Source organism: Mus caroli, unplaced genomic scaffold (genome assembly GCF_978045245.1).
Source record: "Mus caroli unplaced genomic scaffold, Mus_caroli_1 scaffold_18, whole genome shotgun sequence".
In the NCBI taxonomy this organism is placed as follows: domain Eukaryota; kingdom Metazoa; phylum Chordata; class Mammalia; order Rodentia; family Muridae; genus Mus; species Mus caroli.
Window position 1 is genome coordinate 60,210,919 of NW_028227273.1, and position 10,436 is coordinate 60,221,354.

At 48.9% G+C, this 10,436-nt stretch overlaps 1 protein-coding gene across 3 annotated transcripts; it reads right to left on the reverse strand.

Annotated features, from left to right (window-relative positions):
- Window positions 1-5,072: 5,072 nt before the first annotated feature.
- Window positions 5,073-7,675, reverse strand: Znf414 (zinc finger protein 414). Of its 3 annotated transcripts, none has more exons than XM_021185930.2 (6): window positions 7,550-7,675; window positions 6,695-6,977; window positions 6,315-6,422; window positions 6,114-6,219; window positions 5,326-5,660; window positions 5,073-5,247 (listed from the first exon to the last, which is right to left on the reverse strand). In XM_021185930.2, exons 1-6 carry the CDS (start codon window positions 7,550-7,552, stop codon window positions 5,183-5,185), a joined length of 900 nt encoding a protein of 299 aa, XP_021041589.1. In that variant the 5' UTR covers window positions 7,553-7,675; the 3' UTR covers window positions 5,073-5,182. The 3 variants fall into 3 exon arrangements, with proteins under 3 accessions (XP_021041589.1, XP_021041590.1, XP_085689418.1); XM_021185931.2 differs by lacking the exon at window positions 7,550-7,675 and adding an exon at window positions 7,072-7,418; XM_085833292.1 differs by lacking the exon at window positions 7,550-7,675 and adding an exon at window positions 7,072-7,418 and having other exon boundaries at window positions 6,695-6,993.
- Between the last annotated feature and the right edge of the window lie 2,761 nt (window positions 7,676-10,436).

The window sequence follows — 10,436 nt, forward strand, 5'->3', positions numbered from 1 at the left end:
TTTGAGGCCACCCTGGTCTACAGAGTGAGTTCCAGGACAGCCAAGGCTACACAGAGAAACCCTGTCTCGAAAAACAAAAACAAAACAAAACAAAAAAACAATCTTAGAAACAAAATAAATGTATGTTTTGACTTAGGTGATGGTCCTGCTGTTGGGTATTATGAGGCTGATAGAGTAGCAAGAACCTGTATAACTCTTGGGAATGAGCCAGGTATGGGTTTTATGGTTTCAGGAGCTTATTTAAATGGAAATAAAGCAGCTTAGGTTGTGAGACACACCTTCCTTATTTTAGCACATAGCAGCAAGATTCTGATGCTCGTTTTCCTGTCTTGGGTCACCGTTCCTAGAGGCGAGTCTGCTTTTACAGGAGTCTCAAGTGGATAGTTTCCAGAATCTTGGTGAATGGAGTCAGAGGTAGAAATATGAAAGCAGCTAAGCCACGCCTATAATCCCAGGAACTGGTTGAGAGTATGGCTGGTGGATCTCAGATTCAATTCAGGTTTGGTAACTGAGTGGAGACCCAATCTCAAAACGGAAAACAGTGAGTCAGTGAGATGGCTAGGGGTTGTGGTTATGGTTAAAACATTTGCTACACAAACTGGATGACCATAGTTTTCCTGGAACCCAAGTAAGGTGGAGGGAAAAACCAACCCCACAGCTGTCCTCTGATCTTTATGCTGTCCTGAAAGCACACAGTAGGCCATCAAGGCCAGCACAAGCTAAAGGGTTGAATGGCAGGTGACCCAACAGGGGAGCGTGCAGGGTTGTTGGTAACCTCCCAGCATGGCTGACAGACTTTGTATTTGACCTGCATGAGGATGGCCTGGTGGTTCTAACTAAACTATGGAACTAGAAGTCTAAAACAATCGAGGGCCAATTATTGTGGTGTTCCTGGAAGATCTGGGAGTTCTTTGAAGGAGGGAGCAGGAGCGTGGTCCAGACGCATGAGCTGGGATCCACCTGGGGTTGCTGCTGCTCTCCACTTCTCTTAGGATAAATAGAAGCAATTCGGCATCCCTCAGGTGACAGATCTGTTAGTGCATAATTGCCACGAGGTAGCCTGAAACCTGACTCTGCAGACAAATGTCCAGGAATTTCTCCATCTATTCAAGTCAACCTTGTCTCTGAGCAGCTGCATAAGTTCCTGCCAAGCAGACACTTTCCCCACGCCGACACTCTTGGGTGTTCTCTGCTGGGAAGCTGGGGCACTAGGATGACTTCATTGTTTAGGTGGGAGTTGGAGGTAGAACACTATGGAGTTCCAGTTTAAAGAGGAGGAGGTTGGGGATTATGGGAGTTCAGGAGCAGGAAGTGGGGTGCACAAGCGTGGGGTGAGCTGGGGATGGGGATCCCCAAGGCATCCCAGAAGACAAAGACTGGGCATGTATAAAGCAGTAAGGATAGGTACTTTGGGCAGCAAATGGAGTGCAATGGAAGTTCTGTATGTCCCTGGTATCTCAGAATCCCCGAGTCTTTCCACTCAACCTCTCTCATCCAGAAGATCCCATTCCGTGTGGGTGCCTGAGTCTGTGCCTATGTTTGCAGAGGTTAATGGCCGCCATCAGTGTCCCACTTACTTTCTGAGACAAGGTCTCAGAACTTGAAGCTTACGGTTTGCTAGACTGGCGGACCAAGCAGTCCTAGGTGTCTACCCACCTCCTTCTTCCCTTCCCTACTAACCACTTGCTATTTACTCTCTTACTTTGGCTTAATAAACTCATTCAAAACCAAGTATGGCTGCTGTAAATCATTCTCTGCATCCTACAAACTGTGGTTAAAAAGAAGGTAGGAGGGTTGTGACAGGGATGCAGGGCCTGGAGGACCTAGCTTAGCAGGTGACTGATGTCACCCTTTGGCTATAGATGATACCAGGACAGAGGCGATGGGGGTAATTCTGATTTAAAGTTAGGATACAAGGAAGTGGTGAGTGAGACCAACTAGGGTGGTACCAAGGAGGTCTTTGGGTTTTTCTTTTCCAGATTCTTACATTTCCCAGAAGCAGGTATGAAGAGTAGGGCCATGGAGGTTTGAGGAGGAGCCTTGTGGGCTACTAGAACAGGATCTATGTTTGTGTATGTGTTGTGCATGTGGGGTACCGGCAACCATGGCAGCACATGTGGAGACCAGACAGACAGACGTTAATATTAGAATGCCTTCCTCTGTCACTTCACTTTGAGACAAGGTCTATCAGTGGAACTTTTAACTGTTTTGGCTAGACTGGCTGGCCATCGAGCCCCAAGGATGACTGTCCCCGTTCCCCCCATTACTGGATTACACACATGTGCTATCATATAGTTTTAAAATGGCTACTGGGAATCTGAACTCAGATCTTGTTTGTACCTGCTATGCCATCTCTCCAGCCCAAGGAGTCTTTATCCAGAGCTATAGGGGGCACTGAGGAACACTGGTGAAAGGCTGTTTCCACGGGTGCTCTGACTGAGATAGGAGGGGATGCCCTAGCTAGACAGAGAGATTAAGACCAACCTCTAGGTGATGGCTGAACAACACACTGGACTTCTAAACAACACACTTGGATTTCCAAGAGGCATGGCCAGTCTGGCCTGGACTGGAACAGAAGCAAGGCACCATATTTTCTTTGTGGATATATATAAGAGAGAGGTGAGGTGGGGCGGGGTGTGGGGTGGGGATAAGTGTGTTACATACTTCATATCTAGCCAGGACAACCTTGATTTCCTAATCCTCCCGAGTCCACTCTCCCACCCCTTCCAAGTTCTGGAGGAAATGTATACACTTATTAGCATGCCTGGCTTATGTGGTGCTGGGGATAGAAAGAGCCCAAGGATTTGTGCATGCTAGGCAAGTACTCTACTGAGCTACATCTCCATCCTTAGTACATTTTCAAATGGACCCGACTCTCCAGAATGGAGATTGGGGCAGAAGCCAGCAACAGCACGTTTGCTGACTGAAAGGAGGATGCGGCTAAAGTTCAGTTGTCCATCTTGCCCCTTCTCAGCTCTTCAACTACAGTTACCCAAGGCTTTTCTCTCTCTGAATCCATTGGCCTCAGGAGCAAGGGAGGTGGAGGTCTAATGCAGAAGAGCTTAGAGTTTACTCAGACCTAGATTTCCACATTGCCTTCCTAATTTTTTTTTTTTTTCCGAGACATGGTTTCTCTGTGTAGCCCTGGCTGTCCTGGAACTCACTCTGTAGACCAGGCTGGCCTCGAACTCAGAAATCCGCCTGCCTCTGCCTCCCGAGTACTGAGATTAAAGGCGTGCACTATCACGCCCAGCTTGCCTTCCTAATTCTTGATACTAAAAACAAAATTTCTTGAGATAGTGTTGCTATGTAGCCCAAGATGATGTGAACTTAAAAAGAGTGATCCTTCCCTGTTTTCCAAGAGCTTGGATGTGCCACCACACCCTGGGGCTTCTCCCCCTCCTCCCGCTTTTTGAAACAGTGTTTACTATGTATCCTGGCTGGACCTTGTCACTTAGATCAGGCCCTGATTTTACAGAGATCTGCCTGACTCTGTCTGGCAAGTGCTGGGATTAAAGGTGTGTGCCACAATGCTTTAAACTCGGGGCCTAACATATGAAAGGACAACTTTGGAGACTTGATCTTCTTTCCCTATCTGCCTCACACAGGTCATCAGGGCTGCACGGGCAAGCACTTGAACATGGTAAGCCATGACATTTCAAGACACAGTTTCTCTGTGTAGTCCTGACTATATTAGAACTAGCTCTGTAGAACAGGCTGGCCATAAACTCAGAGATCCACTTAACTCTGCCTCCCAAGTGCTGGGATTAAAGGCATGTGCCACTATGCCTGTTTTTTGTTGTTGTTGTTTGTTTGTTTTTAAATAAAGGAAAACAACCTGGAAAAAAAAGCAACCCTATTCTATCTGGTTTCTGGAAGTTGTGGAACAGAAGAGAGGGCACTGACTACCCCTATCTACAGCTGGCTACGATGGGCACTGAGTTGTAGAGAGATTCCATGGCTGAGGTGCCAGGAAAACAGGAGTACTGATGAGGGTCAGATTCTATGAAGCCAATTCTAAGTCCCCCTCCCATTGCGTGTGAGCACCCTAGTCCAAAAGGTAGCAGCCTAGTGCTTATTTGGGGGGTGGGGGTGTTGCAGGAGAGGGATCACAGTTAAAAGTTTAAAATAAATTAATTTTTAAAGGAAATTAACTGTGACACTAAAAAAAAAAAAATCACTCTCCTACTGCTCTTACAGAAGACCCGAGTTTGGTTCCCAGCACCCATCCCGACAGCTCACAAGTGCTTGGGGCTCCTGTACCCTCTTTTGGCCTCCATGAGCATTAATTACACTTGTGTACACACATACACTCTCATACTCTCTCAAAAAAAAAAAAAATTAGAAAAAAATCTTATCTGGGGGGTAAGGGACCCAAGACAGCACATACTAGCTCAACATGTCTCCTCTATTGTCCCCTCCTTCCTCAAATTACAAAACTCTCTGTATCCCTTCCCACTCAGCCCAACAGAGCTGTTTCAAAGCTTCGATAAAACTAGATTCTCCCCCTCTGACAGTTGCGACACCCCAGGAGCAAACGAGGTTGAGTCTGTATAGAGTTGAGGGGGGCCAGCTGAGCCTGGGCCTCATCCCTTGCCTCTAGCTCTATGCCTAAACACTGCTCAGCCTTATCCAACTGGGTGTTGGCACCAAGGAACCCAGGTGTCAGGGCTGTGGGGTCACCAGGGTGATGGTCCTGGAGGTGGACCAAGAAGCTCTTAAAGAAGTCACACACTGCATACACAAATAGCAGCCATGTGTGTGTTTCCACACGATGTGGCTGGGGTCCAGGTACCCTGCAGGCACCTCAGTCTCCCTCCAGAAAGCCTTTCAACCATGGATGGGAGATGTTGGCCAGAACAGATTAGACTTTTCCCTGGGTCCATCCCCCTTAGCTGCCAGGGTCCAGGCAAGCTGGGTTCTTTTTCCTGGGCTTGACTGCCCATCTCTGCAGGCACCACATTTGCCTCCTATCCCTGGACCCACCACAGGAGAAGACCACTCAGAGATTGGACAAGACACAAATGTTTACACAGGAACGCCAGCGCAGATGAAGGCATAGGTACCAGTCATTTTAAAGGTAAAAGTCATGTATTTTAAGGGACAGGCACTGCTGCTTTCCAGCATTCACAAGGCCCGCACAGGGCATAGGAATGAAGGCCCCTCCACCCTGCCCTGGTGGTCACCTGCACGCACCTGAGGGCGCATCAGAGCCACCCTGAGGTCTTCTGGGACTACTGGTAGCACCTGCAGGAAAGAAGCAGTTCAAGTTCAGAATAAAGGTGGGCTCAGCCAGCTTTGCAGGCAACCTGCTCCTCTACTCACCTTGACTCTTCTTCCAGATGGCAGTGCTGGATGCTGGCGGCCCTGGGGTGGCAGCCAGGAATGGGCGCAGTCGAGGGGGACTCAGGCCAAAGGGTGCAGGGTTCAAGTATGGAAGGAAGGGCCCAGTGGGGGCAGAGGTGAAAGGCTCAAGTAGTGGGAATGGCAGGCCCAGGGAAGACGAAGTGTCGGACTCTGGGGGACGCTCGGGTACAGGTGGCTCTTTGTCCAGGGCAGGGGGTGGTGGCGGGGCTGGGTTCTGACCATGGTCTATACAAACATGCAGATGCTTGAAGAGTGAACGGTGAGTGCGGAAGCGCAGGAGGCAATTCTCACACCTGGGGGCAGGCACAGTACTGGACTATCTCCTGGGCAACAGGAAGGGCCTATCCACTGCTACCCAGGGACCAAGATGTAGGAAGGGTATCTATATCAGAATCTCTGTAGTACTGCACACAAAGTAAAGGAGCTTGGCCTACAGGCCCTCCTTTACTGTAGTCTTAATTCTTCTGGACCTTTCCAGCTCAGAATCTCAAGTTTGGTTTTACTTAAGTGCCAGTTTTCCACGTAAGACATGAGGTAGAACTGGACGGAACCACAGCATGTATACCCTGCACCTCCAAATTGAGCCCGTAGCCAGAATGACTTAATCTTAATTCACATCTGTTTTCCATGCATGGTTGGGGCTGGCTTCCCAGGCCACATTCATACTTCAACCCACCCTTCTTCCACATACATTAGGAAGCACTAAAGATCTGGGAATTGACAGAGGGGGATGGTCAGGCTCTCACTTGAAGTAGCGGTTGGGCTTGTAGTGCAGCTTGCCGTGAGCTACCAGCTCCTGCATGCTGGGGAAACTCTCAGTGCAGCTCAGCGCGGAGCATCGGAAGAGTTTGCCTGGTAGGGATAAAGTGCAGATGTGGAGTGGGTGGTTAAGACTAACTCTGGGAGGCTCTGCCTATCTGCTTCACTATCAGCAACCCTCATCTTACCTTCCAGTGACTGTGTGGGTGGGCAGTGGGTACGGAGATGCTGTGCTAGATCACGAACACTGGGGAAACTGAGGCAGCAGCCAGGGCTAGAGCAGGGTATTTGTTTCCCTGCAGGAACGAATGGGTGTCATTATTCTTTTCCTTACTGACCTACCCAAAAGCCTTGATTATTCCCCACCCAGCCACTGTTAGCATAAACTGCCCGGAAGGGCTGGATTGGTTTAGTTCATCTCTGGAGCCACACCTGACATATTGACAAGATGCTCAGTAAATGGTGAAGACCACCCCCCCCCCCCAATGGGATAAAAGGTGATTTCTTGTCCTGCACCATCTCAGCCCTATCAAAGGCATGTGACTCCCCAGAAAGCTCCACAGATAACCTGGCGGTGGACGGCGTCTGGGCAACCGAAGGTCCTCATTGGTCCCCACGCCTGTGTTGGTTGAGCCAGTCTGGCCACTGTCTGAGGCTGGATAGGCAACTTGCTGCAGAGGTCCTCCATGGTCCCATGCTGGTGGCATGGCTGTTGGGTTAGGGCTGGGCTCCTCCACAGAAGAAAAAGTGGCTGGAGCTGCCCCATCTGGAGATGCCACCTCCTTGTCTGGCTCACCGGAGCTGGATTCTACAGTGGTCAGCGTGTCCGAGCTGGGCCTGGATGGTTCCTCCTGGTGCAAGAAGCGGCTAAAATCAGGCTGGGATCCCTAGGTCAGATGCCCTTCTACTACAAAGGTCCACAAGACTGACTCCCTCAACACTCACCAGATATTACCCAGTCATCCCATTTTCTGAGTCACCAGCAAGATACGGGAGATAAGGGCAGACCTAAGAGCAGAGCTACTGTCTCCTAATTCCAATTGCAGGAGTTATCAGGGATTATGCATAAAAAGGCAGTAATTAACATCCCTTCCTCAACTTTGGCAGGAGAGGCACTAGGGGTGGAGGTGTGGCCTAGAGGAGCATCTAGGAAATGCTGGAGGGCCTAGAGTGGATTGTGGGATGATGGGGAATACTGGCTAAGCTAGAGCTATAGACACTCAGGACTGAACTCTAGGAGGGTGGGTGTGGCCCAAGCGAAGTCTGGCCTAACTGAAGGGCTGGACGCACGCTAAGTGACAGTCAGAGGCGGGCGGGGACCCGGATGTGGGGGCGGGGCCAGCTGGAGGGGAGGCGCGCGGCAGGACCGTTCCCTGTCAGTCCCGCTGCTCTTCCGCGTCCGCGTGCGGGGTGCTGCGCTCACCATCCTCTACTCAGTTACACCTCTGGTTCCCGTGCCTTCGGGGGCTCTGGCTCCAGCAGGGGCGTCTTCCTCGGCGACACGGTCTCTCGCTCACATCGGCGCCATTTTTCCGCTTCTCAGATCTCGCGAGATATGGGGTGTGGCCTAATTCTGGGCGCTTCTCTAGGAGGAGGGGCCTGAGACTAGACTGCAGCTCTTATACAGGAACGGTCTGCTTTTGATTGGTCTTAAATTTCAGAGAAAACTGACAAAAGCTCTTCCCCTCCCCACTTTTATAGCCCAGGTTGGCCTTACACAGAAGTTGACCTTGAACTTGGATGCCAATACACCAGGTTTTAGGTGGCACTGAGTATCAAACCCAGAGTTTTCATATAGGCAAACTCTCTACAAAGCAAGCCACATCCTTAGCTCTGTACACATACACGTACAAATGAATATGTATATGCACAGATGTGAGCAGGTAAGAGTGGAGGTCCAAGGTAGACATTGTCTTCCCTCATTGCTCTCCACTTCATTCACTGAGGCAACATCTCTCACTGAAGTTGGAACTCACCAGTTCCCACCTAGCTAGCTAACTTACTTGTCAGAAGATTCCTGTGTCCACCTCCTAAGTGCCCTGATTACAGGAAGCTGCTATGCCTCACAGGGAGGGCTAGAGATCCAAACTCTTTCTCATTTACATGAGTGTTGTGGGTTTGAATCCTGGTCCCTTGTGTCTGCACAGACCCATCTTCCTAGCAAGCACCGTAAAATTTTCAGCACATCCCGTCTGCAGCAAGAACGAATCTGTTGTCATAGCCCAATGTGAGAAACACTCTAACTAATGGATCTTCAGGTTAGGTGAACAAGCAAATTCCACAGGTAGAGAGGTGTGAACATGAGTCCCACGTGCACTGCTACTGAGAGGTTCCCTGGCCACCCAACTTTCCTTAAGTGCATCCTATGTGCCAGGAACTTAGTACTGCTCTTGGGAGACGCTAGTCAACCAAGAAAATGGAGAGACAATAAATCAACAACAGCAGAAAAATGATCTCGGATGTATCCTAGGAGATAAGAAAACAAACAAAACAGATGTGAAATGAGGAGTCAGGGAAGCCTGTCTAAGGGGGTGACTTGAGCTGTGCCTTGATGCCTACGGAAGCAGAGCACTACAGGAAGCTGGCACAGATGTCCTGAGCTGGCAAAGAGCAAGCTTCCCTTTCGTAAGCAACGGCGAGACCTCTGCACAATTGAAACAGAATAAAGATGTAGTATGGAGGTCAGAAAGAGAACTTGGGTGAGTCCTGTAGGACTTTCAAGAGGTGGAAGAGAGAGAAACCATGGTTTCTGAAGAGGTCATTGATGAATGTTCGTCTTTCCATTTTTGTGTATGTGGTTGCATGTATACATGCATACATGTTTGTGCGGTATTTGTTTGCAGGGTACATGTGCACTTTGTGGCTTGTGCATGTGGAGGCTGGTGGTTGCAGTGGGGGAATAATCCTCCATGCTTCTTCCTCCTTATTCAATGAGACAGAACCTCAAAATCAAACCCAGAGCTCACCAATGTGACTATCCTTGCTCTGAGGATGCAGGGTCTCCACTGTCTGAGGCTGAAACTGCAGGTGGGCCACAGTGCCTACCTGGCATTTACCTGGTATCTGGGGATCTGAACTTAGGTTGTCATATTTCTATGGTAGGATCAGTTGTATGACCAGACTTTCCCCAGGGAAACACAAACACCTCTACTCACCTTAGATAAATAGCCCATGACAGAGCAAAGTATGAATAACACCAAAGCCACTATAGTGAACCAAGGGTTTTTTTGAGTTATTACAGGGATATGGGCAAGGGGTTACTTACTGAGGGAGAAATGACTCAAAGACATTTGAACCTGCCTTACCAAATTCCACCCCTTAATGGGTGTCTTAGTTAGGATTTTTTTTTTTTTTTTTTTGGTTTTTCGAGACAGGGTTTCTCTGTGTAGCCCTGGCTGTCCTGGCACTCACTTTGTAGACCAGGCTGGCCTTGAACTCAGAAATCCGCCTGCCTCTGCCTCCCGAGTGCTGGGATTAAAGGCATGCGCCACCACGCCCGGCTCCTTAGTTAGGATTTTACTGTTGTGAACTAACACCATGACCAAGGCAAATCTTTTTTTTTTTTTTTTTTGAAAATTTTTTTATTAGGTATTTATTTCATTTATATTTCCAATGCTATCCCAAAAGTCCCCCACCCACTCCCACTTCTTAGCCCTGGTGTTCCCCAGTACTGATGCATATAAAGTTTGGATGACCAATGGGCCTCTCTTTCCACTGGTGGCCGACTAGGCCATCTTTTGATACATATGCAGCTAGAGACACAAGCTCCAGGGGGTACTGGTTACTTCATATTGTTGTTCCACCTATAGGGTTGCAGATCCCTTTAGCTCTTTGGTTACTTTCTCTAGCTCCTCCATTGGGGGCCCTGTGATCCATCCAATAGCTGACTGTGAGCATCCACTTCTGTGTTTGCTAGGCCCCGGCATAGCCTCACAAGAGACCGCTATATCTGGGTCCTTTCAGCAAAATCTTGCTAGTGTATGCAATGGTGTCAGCGTTTGGAACCTGATTATGGGATGGATCCCCGGATATGGCAGCTCTAGATGATCCATCCTTTCGTCTCAGCTCCAAATTTTGTCTCTGTAACTCCTTCCATGGGTGTTTTGTTCCCAATTCTAAGAAGGGGCACATTGTCCACACTTTGATCGTTGTTCTTCTCGAGTTTCATGTGTTTAGCAAATTGTATCTTATATCTTGGGTATTCTAAGTTTCTGGGCTAATATCCACTTATCAGTGAGTACATATTGTGTGAGTTCTTTTGTGATTGGGTTACCTCACTCAGGATGATGCCCTCCAGGTCCATCCACTTG

Excerpts from the sequence above, each read along its gene's own strand:
- Znf414 (XM_021185930.2), bottom strand. Across the intron at positions 6,423-6,694 it reads CAGACGCCGTCCACCGCCAG|GGAAACAAATACCCTGCTCT; the intron begins GTTATCTGTGGA and ends TCGTTCCTGCAG. Across the intron at positions 5,248-5,325 it reads CATCTGGAAGAAGAGTCAAG|GTGCTACCAGTAGTCCCAGA; the intron begins GTGAGTAGAGGA and ends TCTTTCCTGCAG.